Source organism: Aquarana catesbeiana, linkage group LG01, assembly GCF_042186555.1.
Source record: "Aquarana catesbeiana isolate 2022-GZ linkage group LG01, ASM4218655v1, whole genome shotgun sequence".
Classification (NCBI taxonomy): Eukaryota; Metazoa; Chordata; class Amphibia; order Anura; family Ranidae; genus Aquarana; species Aquarana catesbeiana.
Window position 1 is genome coordinate 590,991,102 of NC_133324.1, and position 23,557 is coordinate 591,014,658.

Here is a 23,557-nt window from a genome sequence, read left to right on the forward strand (position 1 = left end):
TACCATTTACATGTGCCAGAATTTAAAATTATTATAATAAATCCAAATATTACATTGCATACATGTCTTTTTACATTATATTTGCAATGCTTCTGATGCAGGATATGGGCTAATGGGAATTTTTAAAATTATAATTGAAGAAGTAAATTGGAAAAATGATGGTGTCTTGTTTTCTTGTAAATAATAGCCCCAGGACAAGGATATTAATTTGGTTTCTGATAATATCCTTGCAACAAGATAGCTATTCCTATGTTCATCTATTGGAATGTGCATGTTTATGAATGTGGGAGAGAACAATCATGATTATACCAGTAAGGGAGGGAGAACAGCATCTTATTAACCCCTTCTTTAGTAAATCATCATTAGACTGTTAAAACTTCAGTGATTTATTGGACAAAAAAATTCTATTGGCCTTAAAACACGAATTCTCAAAATAATTATGATAAAAACAATATGTTGTCAATAACAATACAGGCATCCACATATTTACTATGATATAGAATGAGTCATTTATTCAGTATCAGTCGGCTACTTTACTTTGTCTTTAGATGTTGCTATAAACTTTTGTGATAATAGTAAGTGACATAAGTAGGATTGTGTAATAACTGGAATCTGAAACAAATGTAAGTGCCATACTTCTAGTGTGTATTGTGTTTTGAAACAAAACATATTTTCTATTATTAACAACCATTTGTATTTCTAGTGTCATGTCATTTTAAAGAGTGAACACAGATGTATCATTCCATTTGATAGTCAGGTGTCCTATTTTAAACTTTGCTGTTACTGCAAATGGAAACAACTTTTATATGCAAACTGTAGTATGACATAATATTTAGACGCATGAACCCAAAATCATAGATGCATATCCATGTATAGTATACTTTCTCTGCTAACTGCTGTGAAAATTACATGGTATGTGTTTTTTCTTGTAGAGAAGTGTGTATTAACCAGGACAAGAGAGTCCATCTCACAGTCGTGTACTTTGGGAAGGAACAGGTTCAAGAGGTAAAAACTATACTGGAGAACACCTCTAAGTAAGTATGACACAAAATCTTCCCTTTTAGAGATTTGAACAAGATGCTAGTTCTTTAGATGTCAACACCAATTCCGTTTAACTAATTCATAAACAATATAAAGGTTGGCATAAATACGAGATGGTATCAAAAGTTTTCGAGACTAGAAAGTACTTTATTTATCTACATTTAAACACTATCACCTTCAAAATATTCCTCTTGCACGTTAATACAGCGATCCCAGCGTTCTTGCCACTTCTGGAATGTGTCCTGGAAGTCTTCTTTTCGAAGCGTGTCAAGCACCTTCTGCGATTCGCACTGGATCTCCGCAATGGTGTCAAAATGGCAACCTTTGAGCTGGATCTTCATCTTCGGGAAGAGGGTGAAGTCCACAGGAGCCAAATCCTGTGGAAGTGAGATTATGTTGTTTCCAGTGAGAAACTCATGTTTGTTCTAACTTGCTGTCCATAATGAAATAGCAGACATGGTAACACGCGTGGTCAGACTAGTACCAGTTGCACAGCTCCCGATGTACACAGGACGATGTCTTTTGGCACACTGACTTATGAAGGTCGGTGCTCCCTGTGATGGTGCGTGCAGCCTAATGCTGCCATATGTTGGCGTGTTACAAAACTACAGTGGCCCTGAAACTTTTCAATACCACCTAGTAGTTCAGTCTCAGTGTTTGCTAACAATCCAAATTTAAGTAGGGAAAAGACTTAACAACAACAGGATAGAGAAATGTTACAAAAGTACCTCAATATAATAGAGTGATGGACAGCTATAGTGCAGATGAGGTTCGATATTGATAAATGTAAAGTAAGGCACATAGGAGATGAAAATATGAAAACAAGGTATATACTAGGGGGAGAACCTCTAGGGGAATCAAGAATGGAAAAGAATCTGGGGGGTTTTGTAGATCACAGGCTCAGCAATAACATGCAGTGCCAGGCTGCAAGGCTAGAAGAATATTAACATGCATTAAAAGGGTATCTACTCTATTATAATTCTACCACTGTACAAAACTTTCTTTTTTTCAAATCTTGAGTATGCTGTCCAGTTGTGGTAGCCAGTTCCCAGGAAGGATGTGCTTGAACCGGGGAGAATCCAGAGAAGGGCAACAAAGCTAATAAGGGGGCTAAATGACTTTAGTTATAAGGAATGACGGGAAACATTAAACGTATTCTCCCTGGAGAAGAGGTACTTAAAGTAGAACTATAGGCAACACTTTTTTTTCATTGTGGCTAGAGAGTTACAACGCCTGTCAGATTCTTATTTGCCATCTGTATCCCATTGGCAGGATTTCCCTTCACTTCCTGTCATATAGCCAAAACAGGAAATGAGAGGAAACCCCTGCAAATGAAAGGAATTCCTTGGGAACCTCCAGAACCAGTGTCTCTATTGGAGGATTTCCCCTCTGTTACATTTCTGGGGACAACCCAAAATTTGGGAATTTCTTTTGCTTTAATTTTCAATGATAATGGTAAATGGGACAAATAAAGAGGATGAAAAACAGGTACAGACAGCAACAAAAAACTGTCAGGTGTTCTAATCCCTTTCCACTCCATCCAAAACTGAAAAAAAAAAATTGACTTTAGTTATGGCCTTTAGTTGGAGGAAGAAAAATGCTGACTATAAACCTAAGAACACCATCCCAACGGTCAAGCATGGAGGTGGAAACATTATACCTTGGGGCTATTTCTCTGCAAAAGGTACAGACCAGCTTTGTCGCATTGAGGGGCCAATGGATTGGGCCTTGTATTGTAAAATCTTAGATGAGAACCTTCTTCCCTCAGCCAGAACACTAAATATGGGTCATGGATGGGTCTTTCATGATGACAATGACCCAAAACATACTGCCAAGGCAACAAAGGAGTGGCTCAAGAAGCAGCACATTAAGGTCTTGGAGTGGCTTAGCCAGTCTCCAGAACCTAATCCTATAGAAAATTTATGGAGGGAGCTGATACTTTGGGTTGCCAAGCAATAGCCAAGAAACCTTAAAGTGGATGTAAACCCAATTCATGAAATTTGAGCTGGGCACTTATATCTGCAGTGTTTTGTTATCTCTCTTCAAAGCACTGTATCCGGTAGCTTTGTCCTGCTCCGTTCCTCTGTTATTAGCCTGATAACTTTTGACAAGCTCTCTGAGATGGGAGATAGAAGTGTGTGTCGGGGGAGGTTGCTATAAATAGATTAGCATACAGATAAACTATTCACAGACAACCTCTGCATGTATAGGAAGGGGGTGTGTGCCTTTCCTCCAATTAGCTGTCTCACAGTGTCTAGCAATGATCTCCTCCTACAGGGGAACCAGGAAGAGAAAATTCTAACAGGACGTGCATTTTATAAGTATATAAAGATGAAGACAGCAGATATGGATGTAAAACTTATGTAGGGAGATTTGTTTCATCTCTGTGTATCATCTGAGGCTGTTCACTTCACTGGGTATATGTGAGGGTTTACATCCACTTTAAGGATTTAAAGAAGATCTGTAAAGAAGAGTGGACCAAAATCCCTCCTGAGATGTGTCAGGTCATTGGTCCTGGTTACTAACTACAAGAAATGTCTTACCTCTGTGCTTGCCAACAAGGGTTTCTTCGCTAAGTACTAAGTCATGTTTTGCTTAGGGATCAAATACTTATTTTACTCACTGAACTGCAACTCAATTCATAACATTTGTATCGTATTTTTTCTGGATTTTTGGTTGATATCTGGTCTCTATCATTTAAAATACACCTATGATAAAAATGATAGACCCTTCATTTCTTTGTAAGTGGACAAACTTACAAAATCTGCAGGGGATCATATATTTTCCCCACTGTACACTATAAGGCAAAGCTGTAAATGAGCATGTAATCATACATCAGGGGCATATTTCCAATATTGTTCTGATGTCACCAGGCTCAAAATGGAAATATTGCTCAGCAAACTGAGTCTAAACTAAAGCTTTTCTTGATCCCCATTTGTTTTCTGGATTTATCTCTGTTCTTTGCAGTAGTCCTAGGACAAAAAAACCCTTCAAAGTATATAGATTACAGGATTGCATTCTTAGAATAGAAGGTATCTGCATCTTATTACTTCCATCACAATTCTAAGGAAGCAAGGGGTTTATTCCTCATGTAAGGATAAGCAATTAAGCCATGCAAATCATTTCCCTTTACCACAGTAACCAAGTGTGCATCCAAAGCCACTAGTTTATGCTGTGCACACTATACACTTTCATGAATACTTATGAATATTTTATGTCTTCTTAGCTTATGGCAGTATCATACTGATACATAAGACTGAATATACTGTTTAGACATTACACAGCTGTAACATATTGGAAATACAAGATTTTTAAATACATGTGGGTTTTTTTTAGAACTACAGGTGTTGTAAGCAAAAAAGTAGTTTGCATCATTATTAATTACTAATGGCACCAATTACTAGGCAGAAGATCCATGCCATGTTTATGATGTTCAGATTAAAGTAATAAGATCATTTGGGCAGGGCATATATTTCAGATATAAAACAGGAATACATCTGTGGCCATTTTTACCTACAGTTACATTTAGCAGAGAAGTAGATGCAGCCATCAAACGAGGATCCGCTGCGGCTTCTTTTTACATAAATCCTACACTGAGTCCCTCCGGTCCAATCAGTAGACGCTTGCATTTTCCACTGTGTCATGTTCAGCAAACCACAGTCTTGTGGAGTCATCTCCTGTCTGCAAATTTATACACCCTGTCATAGGAATCTTAATGTTTTCATGACCTGTGGTTTTAGCTGGGAAACTACTGAAAACTATAACACATAATACATTTTTCTGACATATGAACAACTGAACTGTGTGTTACTTTAAGCCCTTATTTCATTTCAGCTCTGGGCAGTGATTCTGTTTAGGAAAGGGGATTTATTGAAAACTATTTAAAAGAAGCCAGTATTGAGAAAAGTACAGTTGACCTTCAAAAAAAAAAAAAAAAGTTGTTAGCCTGGCTGTCTCTGACTGCATTATTTTTGGGTCAATGAGCCAGAACAGGCATTCAGACCAGGGAAAAAATTGAAAAACCGTGGCTGTCGTAAACCGTGGCTGTTGTAAAAAAAAAAACAAAAACAAGAGATTCTGCCAGTAGCGAGTTTTCAGTCCTAGGAAGATAACACATCCTCACCCTTCTGTATAAGGACATCAGGAAAAAGATAAAGCTACAGAATCCTGCTCCTCTCCTCCATAGTACTTAGAGAGCAATGGAGGTTATTTACTAAAGGCAAATCCACTTTGCACTACAAGTGCACTTGGTAGTTCAGTCGCTGTAGATCTGAGGGGAAGATCTGAAATGAGGGGAAGCTCTGCTGATTTTATAATCCAATCATGTGCAAGCTAAAATGCTGTTTTTTATTTTCCTTGCATATCCCCCTCGGATCTACAGTGACTTCACTTGAAAGTGCACTTGTAGTGCAAAGTGGAGTTGCCTTCGGTAAATAACCCCCATTGTCATTAATAAGGGTCAGTAAAGGCAGAGAATTAAGGAGCTTGTCAGGTCACAATATTTCTGGCAAGATCAACAGGTGTTTTTTTACACTTTTCATGTATAAGAAAAGATTTTCAATAGTATACTGTATTTACCAGACCAAAAGGGGTAACAAAAAGACAAGCTCCTTGTTAGAGTTTTACAGTTCAATGTAATTTTTTAAATATACAGTGGGTATTATAATTAATATTGTTTTGCTGTTGATAATTTGATACGTGTTCCAAACATTGATGGTGGAGGATAATTTGATACATGCATTCTGAAAAACTAAAGATTATCATCAACTGATTTAGAACCTACTCTGGAGTAGTAGCAGGGCAATATCTACTCCTTTAGTAGGTAAACGCCATTAAATAAAGGTTGTCTACAGAAAGATTGCTCGATTAAGGCGGTGATTGATATCTATAGCAGCTTCTTCTGAAGCCTGGAAGGCATCCCCCAGGTTAGTATTCTCAAGGGACAAAGTGCTCAACTGCATTGGATTTACGCCTGCCCTCCAAAGACATGCAGATATGTGTGCTCTCACTAAAAAAGAGCAGGAGAGATGGGATATAGGTGACTAAAGCCGGCCATAGACGGTTCGAACCATGGCTGGCCAGGCTGAATATACCTAAGTTGATCAATCAATTAACTTGGGTACAACCAGCCAGTCGGATTTTACATGCCATTATTGCTAGCGGCTATTATAGCTGCTAGCAGTAATCACTGTGTTCTCCCAGTGGGGACAGCTCCCCCCGCCCCCTGCTGGGAGAACAAAATAGCTCTGCAGGAGCTCTGTTGATGGCAGAATCTAGCAATTTTCTTTCCTGCAACCTGTGGTTGCAGGAAAGAAAATCGATCTATCTATGGCTGGCTTAAGGCTTACCATACATTATACAATTCTCTTGTAGCATTTTCCATTAGATTTACCAAAAACCATAAAATATGAGGTCAAACCATAACAACACTTTCATTTTGTATCCAAACAGGCAGGCCCTTGCACTACATAGTTGAAGTAAAAAAAAATTGTACAGAAATTGTACAAGAAAATTGTATAATGTTGACCTGGGCTCTGTAAACAACAGGCTCTTTGTCTCACCAGTGCAATTAAGGTTAGCCTAGAAACATGTAAAAAGCAGACTAAAATGTAAACTACTGGGTAACATTGGGAATACAGAATATGCATATGCAACAACCTATATATGACTAAAGAAAATGTTTTTATTTCATTATCTAATTCTGATTATAATACATAAAGTTAAAAATTCTAAAAAAAGCCACCAGTGACACATTCCCTTCAATAAAAAGCAGCACAGTAAAAATAGTCTGACTGCTGAAATCTTAACCGGAATATCATTAACTTTTGCATTACTTTGCTCATCAAGTACCATATTGGTATGTTATATTAAAACACTATTTCAGAAAACCCATTATGTTCTTAGAATTTCATATATGAAGGTGAATTAGTTATATATTCAGCCGGATTTAAAAATAAAAGTGGCAGTCTGGCTTTATTAATTGTCCAAGTGGATAAAGTAATTCTTTTCCCCCCCATTTGGACAAGTTCACATTCAGTTAATACTAAATAATGCAAGGGATTTTATTGTAAACTCTTTGAAGCATGAACTAATACTTCTGTGTTAATAAAATATTTATATTTGTTATATTGCAGTTTTATCCTTAGCATCAATTGTTCCGTGGCACCTTTTTAGATATATAACATCTAGACAGCAATGCTATTGAGTATTACTGTCAAATGCATTTGAAATTCTAACTTAAAATTGTTGTAAACCCTTACATATATCTAGTGAAGTGGCTGGCCTCATGTGATACACAGAGATTAAACAAATCCTCCCATAACAGTTGTACCTGTTCATCTGCTGCCCTCTCTTCTGTTCAAAGTACTGAATTTTCAAACGTGTCTGAGAGTTCTGAAAAAGGGGGTGGAGTGCTGAAATGACACTCTGCAGAGCTCAGTAAAGAGATGTCTGAGAGCTGATTGGAGGGAAAAGACACACCCCCCTTCACACAGCTCACAGGAAAAGAGATGGAACTATCAATCAGCTAGAGCTCCCTGCCCTGTCCCGATTATTCTCTTGATGTCAGGAAAACCTGTCAGAAGTTATTCTTGCTGATAGCGGAGGAAAAAGCAGCAGACTGAAGTGACACTCAGTGCTCCTAACTGAGACAAGTACACACTATAGAGGGATATGCTTTGTTCATATTTCATGTCTGAGGTTTACAGCCACTCTAATGCATATTCTTACAGTCTTGTTCTTCCAGATGTTTGTATATACCAGAGATATGCAATTAGCGGACCTCCAGCTGTTGCAGAACTACAAATCCCATCAGGCATAGCAAGACTGACAGCCACAAGTATGACACCCAGAGGCAGAGGAATGATGGGACTTGTAGTTTTGCAACAACTGGAGGTCCGCTAATTGCATATCCCTGGTATATACTATACATTGTTTTTGGAGCTTTTTACTCCTATCAAATACCTAAGTGCATGATTTTTTTTCTGTAAGAAATTGAATGATTTGAAAGAAAAAAGTACTCTGGCATATGACCTCTGTGACCAAGCCCCGGTAGGCGCGGTGAAACGTGTAGGGGGCATGGCTGGAACAGCAGCTTCTGGATCACTGAACTTAGACGCCCTCTCCCACATCCTGAGCAGGGAAACACTCAACCCTCCAGCTTTAAACGGCGCTACAAACCTTTTCGTACTCTGGCATAAGTTGAGTGCTCACGTTAGCATGTCCTATAACAAAGATGGTTGATTTTGTGTAAAGGGATGATCTGCTTGAGGAGCAGTTTTTATGCCTTGAGCTTCACGTTATAGTTGGAAGGCTTTTCTAAAACCTCCATTTAGTCAATCATGGGGATGCTGTTTTATTCCTGAGGATGGTAATAGCAGCAGAGAATTATGGGACGTAACAGATATGATCTGTAAAATGATTGTTTATTAGTATTAGTGATATAAAGGGGTTGATTTACTAAAGGCAAAAAAACTGTGCACTTTGCAGAGGGCAGTTGCCCTCTGCAAGTGCAATTGCTCCAGAGCTTAGTAAATGAGGTAAGGCTTCACTTTGCAAAGAGTACCCAATCCCGTGCAAGGAAAATGAAAAAAACTGCATTTTTCCTTGCACATGATTGGATGATAGAAGTCAGCAGAGCTTCTGCTCATTTACCAAGCTCTAGAGCAATTGCTCTTGAAGAGGGTGCACAGTCTTTTTCCCTTTAGTAAATCAACCCCAAAGTGTTCATGTGTATAACTGATTACTGTGTGATTGTATAATACTGCAGTGTACTATGTACTGCAGTTTGCACACTCTCGATGTTGCCCTTCGTTTCAGTACTAAATTGGTCAAGTTTTCTCCATCTGTAAAAAAAAGATCATTAAAAAACAGCAGTCACTTTGTTATATCAGTGCAAATATTGCATGCCCTATTTCTTATGTTATTTTACAAAATTTTCACACTTTTTACCATAAAAATCAAACATGAGCACATTGTGGGTTTGTTCAGTTCTGTGTATTGTCATTTTAAAACAGTTTTATGGCATTTCTACTTTAAGGCTGTATTCACATCTGATCATTGCATAAACATGCACTTTTTGCCGTTCTGCAAGTTTTCACGCTACACGCATAGGGCAGTGCATTCATTTGCGCTATTAAATATCACAAAAGACAGAAAATATATCACACCATAGAAAGATGAGTAGATCTGCTACCACCTATAGGTTCAATCAATCACTATAAACTTAAAAAAACAATCAGATAAAAGTGGAACGCTTCACTTTTATCTGATTGATCATTTGTTTGGCTGCCCTATGCGTGAAAAATGCACCAAAGAAGCTCTTTTTGGTCATTGAGCTTTGCGCTGGCGCGCCAAAAAAAGCACATCTGCTTGCCGCGTTTGGGGTGCCATTAACAATATATGGCATTGCAGCATGACAGAATGTTTAGATGTGAATGCAGCCTAATGCCGCGTACACATGAGCGGACTTTACGGCAGACTTTGCCCGGCTGACTTTTCGACGGACTTTATGACGGACTTTCCGAATGAACGGACTTGCCTACACACAATCCTCCAAAGTCCGTCGAATTCGTACGTGATGACGTACGACCGGACTAAAACAAGGACGTTCATAGCCAGTAGCCAATAGCTGCCCTAGCGTGGCTTTATGTCCGTCGAACTAGCATACAGACGAGCGGACTTTTCGACCGGACTCGAGTTCGACGGATAGATTTAAAACATGTTTCAAATCTAAGTCCGTCCAACTTTTGAGAAAACAAAGTCCACTGGAGCCCACACACGATCGAATTGTCCGACGAAATCCCGTACGCCGGGCAAAGTCTGCCGTAAAGTCCGCTCGTGTGTACGCGGCATAAGAGCTTTAAAAGATAGTAGGAGAAGTTGGGCCAGGACATTTGTGTGATTAATTAAAAATGGTAACCTGTTAACAGTCTGTCTGCAAGCTTGTCTGCTGCACTGCACTGCTGAGACACAACAAGACACAAGTTATTACTTCTTAAAATATCACTAGGTGTGAACTGACAATTTTTGGGGTGATAGAGAGAAGATATTGGAGCCAGTTGAAGTGGTAATAAAATATCTAGGCAGGAGATAAAATGATGAGAGAAATGGTTACAGTATAAAATAAAATATAAAAGAATGCGGTTAGAATAACTGACTGTTCAACACTAAAACTCTGTCTCTACAATATCCCGCACTCATGTAAAAGTAATCTGCTTCTGCATCCAAATCTTAATAAATTATAAATCTTTTTTTTTTTATTATTATTAGTTTTAGTATTAGATGCATTTACTGCAATTATTTGTTTTGCCACAAAGAAACTACTGCTGTACTTAGTCAACAAACACATTTGCAGCTATATAAATATTAGCCCAATAATGAATGTGATCCTTATTGCATGAAGTAAGCTGACAAGCAAGGCAGAGACACGCTACTCCAGTGAAGTATGGTGCCACCTAGTGGCTTATTGATTGTACTATTGCATCATTTTCATCTGTACATAAAGATTGCTATCTCAAAACTTACCTCTAATAACCTGTGAAGAACACAACATTTAGTATGAGAATGTACAAAGATCTACTTGTATTATATTTCACAGTAGCCATTAAAAAATTAAAGCATGTTATTATATTTTATTTCCTAGTAATCCTTTTTTTTTTCTGGAAACATGGAAACCAGCCATGATCAAAGTTCATTCCACTGGAAAAATTACTGATTTTGCCTTCAGGAAATTTTGCCAAAATGGAAACTTTGAGCTTAAGCTTCTTCTGTGAATTTGCTTGGAAAAAATTTAATGAAATGTTCTTTATTAAAGTGCGTATAAACCCTAAATCTATTTTTTAGTATGTTTCACATCATACCTCACTGTATACAGTTTTCTTAAAATGTTGTAAACCCTTTTTTTTTGTATTTTACATGAAATAATAAACATGTTATACTTACCTGCTCTGTCCAATGGCACAAAGTAGCGATCCTCCTATTCTGGGGTCCCCCACTGACGATCTAGGCTACTCTTCTCCGTGTGCCGCCATAGCAATCCATTTCCTGTGGTGGCACACTTCCTGTTGCAGGTTGACAATGCAAAGCCACTGACTAGCAATTAGTAGCAGTGTTGTCAATCGGTTGTATATGTTTCTTCAGTTATCATTTGGGATGCCTATCTGTCAGACTTGATTGACACCCCAACAATCAACTGAAGGAGCATTTATGCAGGCCGACAACACTGCTGCTAATTGCAAGGAAGTGGCGTTATGTAATGTTGTCAGCCAGCATTTTTACATGCTTTTACTGTCAGAATCTCTAGGTATGAAACTTTAGAACAGATACACAAAAAATGAATTGCCTAAAGGCTAGGTTCGCCTTAGACCTTAAGCAAACAACCAGTTGTATTTCAGGGGAACCCCACACCTTTTTTCTTTTTTAAGGAACAGTGCATTTAAAAAAAAAAAAAAATCTGAAAACATGGAGGGCTCCCTTTAAACTTTCCACCAGGACCTTATCCAGGCAAGTAGTTTGCTTAGTCAAGAAAGAGAGGGCAACAGGCATGCATTTCCCAACTCTTGTACCACACAAAGCCACTTGCCTTTCAACATTGAGGAGTATCCTGCAAGGGAGGCAGCAAAGCCCCCCCCCCCCCTTTGTAGAGCACCTTGTCCCATTAGATCCCTAGATATCATTTCTCCCCAGGGGAAGGAATACAGGGATACCTTATGGCAACAGACCAACCTGCATCCCACGTTGGTTCTTGAGGGGGCCATCTCGACTCCACATTTCCTACTGTCATCTCACAGTGACACCATCCGGTCATGCCGGATTGGATTCTATTAGCCCATCAATACCCAGGACATCAGTGTTGCATTGTTGGCCTTTACCTATAATTTTACTATGTGGATAATAAACTGAACTGTTTTTTCATGGCTTGGTTTTTCCCTTATATGGCTTATCTATCCCCAGCATATCCAGTCTATTGAGCGCTGGTTATTTGACTTGTATACAGGGATACCTTAGTACAGCCCTCAAATTTTCCACTCGCCTACTCACATTTTGCGAGTGGAAAATGAGGGCTGGCGAGCATGGGTTGCCTGGGAGCAGGGGGGCGAGCACTGCACTGCAATGGGAGCCCTTCTCCCAGTGATCGTGGAGGAGAAAAGAGAGGAGAGCAGGCGGCTGGATTATCAGAGTGGGGACATTGCTGTAACAACTTACATTTCAATTGCATGATGGACACAGGCAGGCTGCATTGATGGACACGGCCAGGCTGCATTGATGGACACAGGCAGTCTGCATTGTTGGGCACAGGTGAAACGGCATTGATAAATACCGGTAGGCTGCATTGTTGGGCACAGGTGAGGCTGTACTAATAAAGTTATTATTAATATTTATTTTTATAACTTAATTCTGCATAAAAAATGTAAGTGTAATTTCATGAGATAATTTATGAGGGCGTGTTTAGGGGCAGGATTATGGGCGGGGCATGGTAGGGGTTGGTAGGGGCAACTGGTGGTGAGTAACCCTTGAGGACTGGCTAGTAGCTTAGGACTTGAAATTTTGAGCCCTGCCTTAGAACACCTTATTATTCCTTTCCCCCCAAAAAAATGGAAAGTAAAAAAAGAGACCCACCTCATGAAAAAGTTGTTTAATTAGCCCTACTACAGCCCACAGCCCAACAATGCTTCCCCGCCACACTACCATCACTTAAAGAGGAAGTAAACCCTGATGGGTTTTACTTCCTCTTTGTTTCCCTGCATGTGTTCCCATTATGTGTCACTTACCTGACACAGGAGCCTGTGATGTCACCGCTGTCCCCTCTTCCACGAAGCGTCCATCTTCCTTCCGGGTATCGCGGCTTCGACGCTGTGATTGGCCGGAGCCACGATGACGTCACTCCCCCGCGTGCATGCAGGAGCCGCCACTAACGATTAAAGATTGTACTCCTGTTAAAAAAATATGTTTATTATAGAAATGTATAAAATCATCTTTAGAGGGCAAAAAAGGTTTTCATATAGTAATTTATATCTCTGTGTTTCGGTTCAACAGAGTCCTTTGCAGTGGATGTGTATCTTTATTTTGTTTTTATTAGGCTCATTTTTGTAATATATGTATGTGTATATATACGCATTTGTGGGAACATGCATCTTCAATATTGCTTTTATATATATATATATATATATATATATATATATATATATATATATATATATATATATATGAAATATCTTATTATATGTTGTTATATGCATGTGCCTTTAAGACCACCATATTTCATTTGTGAATGCTTTCTTTCCCCTTCTTTCCCTCATCTCTATGGTTAATCCCTTTATAATGGAAACATGTCAGAGTAAGGCTTGGTGTGGGTGGACTTTTTTGTGATCTAGTCCTGGAATAATAAAGCTTTGTGAAGGCTGATGTCCATGCTGATGTCACTGGAGGGCGGCCAAATTGATCATTCTTTTCATATGGGGAGCATTATTGAACTCCATTGGCATCACAGAGATTGTGGATGTTGAATGTTGCGCAATTCCATTTGGTACTGTGTCTAACCAAACTTGGTCAAGTTTGGTCTTTCCTATTCATTACCTAATGGGGTGCCTACCATAGACAAGCATACAGCCAGCGAAGTTGTAAAATTCTGAATTCCTATCATTTCTACCTTCACAGGTTCACTTAGTAAACATATTTGCATGTTTTTGTAATATATAATACGCTACCCACTGCTTCTTATTTCTGAGTAGAATAATCTGTTTTTAATGCTTGCTTGGCTCTCATTCTTTGATGTTTTGGTCCCTGACTTTGAAGTTTATAAAATACAAGTAGTGGCACATTTTCCTCCAGCTGTTGGTGGGAGGCTAATGCCATTAATTTCGTCCTGGCACACACCGTAACAATCGGTTTGCTGCAGGCTGTGGTTTACAAGGAGATAAATTGTCCAGTAATGCATCTCTATCTATTACCACTTTCCCATTGTGCTTTATAGGTTTCAGTGACATATTTGGAAACGGATTCAAGATATTCTTTTCAAGCTTTCAATTGATAAGGCAATGCATAGCGTGGTGACTCATACAAAGCAATCAGAAATCTCCTCTTGTTATTCTGGCTATACTTACCTACTGAAAGCTGCAGTCTGATCAGTTCCTAAGAGTACCTGTGTGTCATTTCATTTTATTCTATAAGGCATAAAAAAGACAGTCAATGGGACTCCATTTTTTTATGGCAAGTGACATAAAAAATGTCAATGAATAAAACAATTGGCCCGGAGACCCTTAGGTCCCATTTTTAATATCAAACAGCAATAGAACAATGAATATGCCACCCAGAGAAAATACATTTTCTCAGAACATAATTCTTACATGTGTTATTAAAAGGGATACAGTAACATTTTTACTTTTGCTTATATTGTGCAGTGAAACGGTATTTAAGTTGGAAAACACACCTGAAAAACAAGTTTCTGCATATTTTTTTTTTTTGTTCACTGCTATGTTTTATTTCCTCAATCAATTAACTGCTTTGTATTTCAGTGTCACTATGTCACATCAGATCCATATGTAACACTGAAATTCTGTGTCTATGGAGTCTTGAAATTGATTCTACTAGTGACGGTTTTGTGTCGCTTTGATAAATGCGTTTTAATTATGAAATGAAATGATTTATATTTCAATTTCGCAGCAACGGGAAAAAAGGGAAATAATAAAACTCTTGGTTTTTAATGCACACACAAAAAAAATGAAATAGGATCAGAAACATTTTAGGTTCCTGTCATGTCCAATCATAAAAAAGCTAATAAAAAAAAATTATTTGTTATATTGAAAAGACTATTCAAGCATATATAGTCTTTTCCTGGTTAATTACTAAAAGCCACTTTGTTTCCTAAAATATGGTCTAATGGAAATAAATGATAAACTTTACTCCTTTCCTGTTGCATCTCCAGGATAGGTAGTGAAGGAAAATCTCTTGAGCAAGAGACAGAAAATACCCCAATGGGGACTTTAACCCTTTCCTACGCTATCCAAAACTAACGAAAAAATTTGGTTTTATATAAACTTAAGTTTTTTTTTTCTTACGCACATGCTGTAATCATCTAAATGACATGCAATTTACAATGTTCTGAACAATATTTAAATGTCCTTACTGGAAAATTGAAACACAAAGGGCTTCTGTGAACATAGCAAAGCCGCAAACATCAAAAGAACTATGGTCTTTTCTTCTGCTCACCTTCTGAGGTTTCATAAAGGTTTCCATGTTTTCTTACGGGAACTAAGAAAATAACTACACAAAGCAGATTTTGACATTTATCAGTCACTTTATTAAATAATTTAAAAAGACAATATCATTTTGTGTCAAAGGAACATTAGAATGGTACTAAGTACCACATCGTGTTTGTGTTTTACAGACATATTATTTTAAGTGTGAAGTTAAAATGGTTGTAAACCTCAGACATGCGATATTAACAAAGCATATCCCTCTATAGTATGTACTTGTCTCAATTAAGAGCACTGAGTGTCATTTCTGTCTGATGCTTTTTTCTTCTGCTATCAGCTTGAATCACTTCTGGCAAGTTTTCCTGACACCAAGAGAAAAAAGGTGACAGGGGAGGGATCTCCAGCTGATTGACAGCCTCAGCTCTGTTCCTGTGTGCTGTGTAAAGGGGAAGTGTGTCCTTTCTCTCCAATCAGCTGTCAGAGCTCTCCTCACTGAGCTCAGCAGAGTGTGACTTTAGCTCTGTGCTCAGAAAAGCTTTATAAACACTGTACTTTGAACAAATGTAGAGGAGAGAGGGATGCAGAACATCAGGTACAACTTATGCAGGAGGATGTATTTCCTCTCTGTGTATCACTTCAGGCCAGACACTTGACTGGGTATATGTAAGGGTAAGGATAGGTTTTGGGGGTAGAGGACTTTTAGGGTTTAGGGTGTTAGGGGTAGGTTATGTGCTTAGGGCTCACTGAGGTGAGTTTAGAAGTTAAAGTACACCAGTAAGAATATGTGTTTTTTATCCTCTCTGATCTAAAGCAAACTTGTTACTAAGTCTTGAATGGCAAAGGGTTAAATGCTGAGGTGGCACTTAAGTGTTTGGCTTAAGGAATAAGGTTTTGTTGGGAGGGAAAGGGGGGCTATAGGGTTTATGCGTGTTCCTGGCACTGAATAATACCTGTGCTGTACTGTACATTGCATGCATCTAGTGGTGTAAACTATAGCCATAGCAGCCCACATGCCTGCTGTGGAGCCTCGGGTGGGAAGGGAGCCTTTTTGGGAGGCTTTTGAGGCAAAATATAAAGTCTCCTGGAGAAATTATCAGAATTAATGTCGCTAGTCACAGATTCCCCTCTATGCATTGAGGGGCATTTTTTAGCTGTCTAATCAGTGAAAAGATGTATTGTTCTGAGAACTGCTACAGCCCATCAGATGTAAATTAATTCTGTATGCCTAGGAAAAACAGGTGTATAGGGGCTACAACCTTCCCACATAACAGCAATGCCCGGTGCTCTGACCTGCTGACACCTCCAGTGTACCAGAATAAGAAAAGGGATGGTCAGCACTCAGATTGTCATCCAAAAAAATAGTATTCGTTTATTGAAAAAACATATACTGTACAATGCTGTAAAAACAGCCTATTATTTTTTTCAGACGTTAGTCCTCAGTCATGGCCATGACTAAGAACTAACGTCCAAAACACGTAGGTTGTTTTTACAGCATTGTATATGTTTTTTCAATATAGGAATACTATTTTCTAGATGCCATCTTGAGGGCCGGTCATCCCTTTCCTAGCCCTGTATGCCTCATCCAGTCCAAAATCCCAGAGTGTCTCCTCGGGTATAACCAGGTAAGACAGATGAGGTTTGTAGTTCTGCAAAAAAGCCTGAGCTCAAAGACATTTTTTACTGACTTCTAGACCACATCTAAGGCAGTTCTCCTGCTACCCAACCTTGATTTAATCGTACTTCATGTTAATAGAAATATGCTGTGTCCTAATTTAATTGGATTTCTGATTTGGAAATATTGACACTTAACCATTGCCACGTGGGGTGATCCTGGGAGCAGCGGATGTCTGATGCGGAGGCTTTTTCCACATGGTGATCTTATGTAGCCATCCAACTACTGCAGCCCTTAAGGGTTACCTAACCTTAGACCCATCAAGGCTCTAGCCACTATACAGTAGTCATACTCTGTGATTATATCTGCTTAGCTCTCTGCCACACTGTGATTTTCTAACGGATGATGGGTTGTGGCTTAAATACTCTTTCTACCTTTATGGATTATTCAAATGTTTGACATACCTCTGCAGTCTCCGCTGTGTCCTGGACATCCGCCTATGTTCTTACCAATCAAATCCAACTATGAAGAACACACTATTATATGCCTAAGCTCCTGAAGAATTCGCTTATTAGCGTAACATGTAGAGCCGAGCCACATCACCTTAACCAACCTGCACCAAGCCTAATGGAAAATTGCTAATTGTCATACAACCATTCAGGATAAAAGTTTTATTTTTGATGTAACTGGTGGTGTGATGTATATCATCATTGTGATTTTTTTTAGCAATGTCTGTCCAATATTCTTTTAAATAACTTTTTTGTAATAAAGATGTTTAACTTTTAACCATGTGTACCTCAGTGCCTACAAAGTCCAGTGTCAATGTTTCCAAAATAATATTCTCCTGAATGGGGTCGAAGCAGTAAGCCCGACTTTTTACATCATTATATTTGGGTCAGCTAGGCCCAAATTAACTGTTTAAAGTGACAATAAACATGAAGTTCTACTTTAAGTTCCAAACCTAAGAAGAATTTATGCTTAAGGTGGTGGTCAGGGAGTCACTTAGACACTAAGCTTAAAAATGACCAGCTTACAAATGACTGTAGTGCGTCCCACAGATAAAGGTGGTACTGCCTTTTACAGCCCAACTTTAGACTTAGGTTTAACATGCCTGTATTAAACTGGCCATACATTAAACAATTTTCTTGTTCAATTTTCTTTAGATTTACCTTCAACTATGTAGTGCAAGGGCCTGCCTGATTGCATACAAATTGAAAGTGATTAGGTTTGACCTCATATTACATGATTTTAGTAAATCTAAAGGAAATTTGTACAAGACAATTGTATAATGTATGTCCAGCCTTAGAGATTAAAAGCCTGGAACTGCTCAGTAACTGCTAGGAGGGGGAGCAGAAAAAGCTAAACTGTATGAATGTGAACTTTGGGTATACATTGAGGGATTGTTTTAAAGCTCATTTACTGCTTTTCAAAAATATGTAAACATTTGAATAGCCACCATTGGATGTTCATATCAATTTCAGTCAGTTTTATCAGCCCATATTCCTTTCTAAATGTATAATAATTTTTCAGTTTTTCTTTACTAAAAAATATTGCTTTCTTTAGTATAAAGACATTGCTAATTATAAACTACATTGTTATAGCTAATACAGAAACATACATATAACTCTTTGTTTGTAGGTTATAAGCACTGACATATAACATCTAACATTTCAGTCTGAATTTTATAGCAGGTTACGTGATGACATTTTTTTCATTCTTCAGTAGTATATGATTTTCTATTTATTTTCAGGGCAGCAAACTTCAAGAACTACACGTTTATTCAGCTGAACGAGGAATTCTCCCGTGGCAAAGGATTAGATATAGGCGCTCGCGCCTGGAAAGGAAACAACGTCCTTCTGTTTTTTTGTGATGTGGATATCTACTTCAATGCAGAGTTCCTGAACACATGCAGAATAAACACACAGCCAGGTATGATCTGTCCGGCAGTGATAGGAGTATCTCGTATGACCATATGACTATTCTCAGCATGATGTTTTTAATTTTTGCAATAACAGCTTTAAGGGCAATTGTAATACATAAGGTTTTACGCTCAAAAGAAAAGTGGATGCAAGTGAATGTTATTATTTTTTTATCCTTGCTATCAGGATAATTAGTAGAGCTATAAGTAGCACTTAGGCCTGTGAAAAATATGTAGAAAGGAGAAAAATCTTTGAATTCAGACTAAGGATGTTAAAGCAGCTTGCCCCAACCTTTTTTTTTATCTTGAAGATTTTTTCAAACCTCAAGGTACCCCGACATAAAAATAATTACATCCATTACTCACAGTAGAAAAATAGACGGTTGAGGGCAGAAAAGACCCAGAGGTCCAGGGAGCCTGCCGTTTTTTTCAATATATACATAGTATCTCACAAAAGTGAGTACGCCCCTCACGTTTTCGTAAATATTTTATTATATCTTTTCATGTGACAACACTGAAGAAATGACACTTTGCTACAATGTAAAGTAGTGAGTGTACAGCTTGTATAACAGTATAAATTTGCTGTTCCCTCTAAAAAACTCAACACACAGCCATTAATGTCTAAACTGCTGGCAACAAAAGTGAGTACACCCCTAAGTAAAAATTTCCAAATTGGGCCCAAAGTGTCAATATTTTGTGTAGCCACCATTATTTTCCAGCACTGCCTTAACCCTCTTGGGCATGGAGTTCACCAGAGCTTCACAAGTTGCCACTGGAGTCCTCTTCCACTCCTCCATGACAACATCACAGAGCTGGTGGATGTTAGAGACCTTGCGCTCCTCCACCTTCTGTTTGAGGATGCCCCACAGGCGCTCAATATGGTTTAGGTCTGGAGACATGCTTGGCCAGTCCATCACCTTTACTCTCAGCTTCTTTAGCAAGGCAGTGGTCGTCTTGGAGGTGTGTTTGAGGTCGTTATCATGTGGGAATACTGCCCTGCAGCCCAGTCTCCAAAGAGAGGGGATCATGCTTTGCTTCAGTATGTCACAGTACATGTTGGCATTCATAGTTCCCTCAACGAACTGTAGCTCTCCAGTGTCGGCAACACTCATGCAGCCCCAGACCATGACATTCCCACCACCATGCTTGACTGTAGGCAAGACACACTTGTCTTTGTACTCCTCACCTGGTTGCCGCCACACACGCTTGACACCATCTGATCCAAATACGTTTATCTTGGTCTCATCAGACCACAGAACATGGTTCCAGTAATCTATATCCTTAGTCTTTAGAAGAGGCTGCCTTCTGGGACGACAGCCATGCAGACCAATTTGATGCAGTGTGCGGCGTATGCTCTGAGTACTGACAGGCTGACCCTCCACCCGTTCTACCTCTGCAGCAAAGTTGGCAGCACTAATGCGTCTATGTCCCAAAGACAACCTCTGGATATGACGCTGAGCACGTGCACTCGACTTCTTTGGTCAACCACGGCAAGGCCTGTTCTGAGTAAAATTTTTCCTGTTAAACTGCTGTATGGTCTTGGCCACAGTGCTGCAGCTCAGTTTCAGGGTCTTGGCAATCTTCTTATAGCCTAGGCCATCTTTATGTAGAGAAACTATTCTTTTTTTCAGATCCTCAGAGAGTTTTTTGGCGTGAGCTGCCATGTTGAACTTCCAGTGAGCTTAGAGAGTAAGAGTGATAACACCAAATGTAACACACCTGCTCCCCATTCACACCTGAGACCTTGTCATATGACACCGGGGAGGGAAAATGGCTAATTGGGCCCAATTTGGATATATTCACTTATTGGTGTACTCACTTTTGTTGCCGGTGGTTTAGACATTAATGGCTATTATTATTTTGAGGGGAAAGCAGTTATTTTGAGGGGAAAGCAAATTTACACTGTTATACAAGCTGTACACTCACTACTTTATATTGTAACAAAGTGTCTTTTGTTCAGTGTTGTCACATGAATAGATATAATAAATATTTACAAAAATGTGAGGGGTGTACTCACTTTTGTGAGATACTGTGTGTGTATATATGAATATAAATATTAAATCACAAAGGAGAACCGCACCCAGCCTTAGATTCAGTGCTAGCAATCAGGTCTTCCCACCGACCTTATATATAAAGAGAAAGTCCAAGAAGTTGCTGCACTTAAAAATTTCCGTTGCTTTATTTCACATAGTCTTGAAGAAAAATTACAAAGCAAGCATAATTATTCCAGACAAAAAGTGGCGACAATTGCCAATATGATTCAGATATGAATGTATTACGTTTCGGGCTAGTATGCTTACGCCCTTCCTAAGATCCGTCAAAGCACATCTGAAGGTTTCCCTACAATCATTCATTTAAATACAACTTTGTAAAGAACATCACACATGGAAACAATATGGTTAATTAAATCCTTGTTGTATTTAGTACTTGTATATATATATATTATCTACCATAAACACAAAATATAGCAAATAGCTGCTAATAACTTTATCTCTCCATTCATTTTCTTCAAATATATCCAGGAACCTGTAAGAAATATACATATGTATATAATAATAAACATACACACATATGTAGTTTACAAGAAATAATTTGTCCAAACAGGTGGACATATATATCCACAAGCTCAAACAAATAAATAAAATTCATTTTGGGCCCAAAGGAATAGAGAAAAATAGGAGAGGAGGAAACCGTGAGATGATTTTGAGGAAAAGGGAGGTATATTGGATACATTTTTTAAATACTATTGTCCTGTATAGCTTAAATGTGGATTTAGACCTTTATTTATTTGTTTGAGCTTGTGGATATATATGTCCACCTGTTCGGACAAATTATTTCTTGTAAACTACATATGTGTGTATGTTTATTATTATATACATATGTATATTTCTTACAGGTTCCTGGATATATTTGAAAAAAATGAATGGAGAGATAAAGTTATTAGCCGCTATTTGCTATATTTTGTGTTTATGGTAGATAATATATATATATACAAGTACTAAATACAAGAAGGATTTAATTAATTAACCATATTGTTTCCACGTGTGATGTTCTTTACAAAGTTGTATTTAAATGAATGATTGTAGGGGAACCTTCAGATGTGCTTTGACGGATCTTAGGAAGGGCGTAAGCATACTAGCCCGAAACGTAATACATTCATATCTAAATCATATTGGCAATTGTTGCCACTTTTTGTCTGGAATAATTATGCTTGCTTTGTAATTTTTCTTCAAGACTATGTCAAATAAAGCAACGGAAATTTTTAAGTGCAGCAACTTCTTGGACTTTTTCTATAAATATAAATAAATAAATATATATATATATATATATATATATATATATATATATATATATATATATATATATATGAGGGGACTTCAAAACATTTCTGCACTGTTATATATATATATAGTGGAGTTGCGGAAACCTTTTGAAGAACCCTTGTGTATGTGTGTGTGTGTGTGTGTGTGTATATATATATATATATATATATATATATATATATATATATATATATATATATATATATATATATATATATATATATGTGTGTGTGTGTTTATTTATTTATTTTTTTGTTCTACATTTTTGTCTGCGGAGAGAAGTACATTTATCCCAAGCATGTTTAAATCACTGTTGCTTGACTCATGTCCTCTCTCTCTAGGGGGATCAAGGCTGACAGCCAGGGGCAGTTCTCACTGCCAGTCTTGGTGCTTCAGTCCTCTCTCCCTAGTGTGTCTGTGCTGTAGTGTTACTTTGGAGAGATCGCACAGCCTTTGCTAGCATCTTCCTCTGCACACACCAGACTCAAGAGTTCCTGGAGAGTTGGCTACCTCAGATCTTGATCTCCGTCTGGATCCTACTTACTCCTCCATAAATTGTAGAGCTGTATTAAACATTTTGTGATGATGTGTCACAGACAGTACTGGAGAGGTCTGAAAATAGTGCAGATAACTGTGGTACACATAACTGTTGGCAAAGAAGTCTATTAGTAAGGAGCCTGACATAGTGATGTTGATTTAATAAAGGCAAATAGATTGTTCATTTTGCAAGGGAATTTTCTCTAAAGCTTAGTAAATGTGGTGACATTTTAAGAGTTTGTTACCCTATGTACTTGTATGAGAAAGTTTCCTGTTCTCTTTGTATGCTCCTTTATGTGAAATCTCTGGTGTTCCTACCAGTCCTTCTGCTTTTCTATTAAAAAAACTGACCACACTAAGCAGAAGAACACATTGTGGTCAGTACTCTAGCTATGCTGGGACCTCAGTGTGCTCTCCTCCAATGATCAGACTTGTCCTGACATGCCCCCACTGCACAGCCATTCACTGGGAAGCTCAGTGTGCTGCTGCTTCTCCTCACCCTAGCTCCTAGCTCCCCCTAGCCTCTATGTAGCTCAGAAAAGAATGAATGTGATCACTTCTAAAAAAAGGGATAAAGGGTATTTATAATGTATTTTCATATCTATACAAAAATGTTTTGCCTTTCATTTCTATTTTAATAATAAGTGAAAAACAAATCAGTGCAATAAAATAACACTATTTGAAACTAGCTGCTGAACACCAAGGGTCAAAATTCAAATCCCTCAGCTGAAAACATAAAAAAGACAGTGTGTCAGAAACCATGAATTAGACCGAGACAGACGCACAGTTAATCACACTTGTTTAATAATAATAAAAAGGTAAACAGAGTAAGTGTAGTCAATACATAGCCAGAGTTCAGAACCAGATCAGGTAGTCAGCCAATACCAATGTCAGAGAGCCAGAGATCAATGTAGTAGTACAGGAAGCAGGA

At 38.2% G+C, this 23,557-nt stretch overlaps 1 protein-coding gene across 2 annotated transcripts in view; it reads left to right on the top strand.

The window, feature by feature from the left end:
- The window catches only part of CSGALNACT1 (chondroitin sulfate N-acetylgalactosaminyltransferase 1), a 537,378-nt gene that overhangs the window by 460,669 nt on the left and 53,152 nt on the right, over window positions 1-23,557 (top strand). For both annotated transcript variants that reach the window (XM_073598151.1, XM_073598160.1), the window contains 2 exons: window positions 933-1,034; window positions 18,599-18,777. In XM_073598151.1, coding sequence (XP_073454252.1) covers window positions 933-1,034; window positions 18,599-18,777 — 281 coding nt within the window. The remainder of the gene's footprint in view (window positions 1-932; window positions 1,035-18,598; window positions 18,778-23,557) is intronic.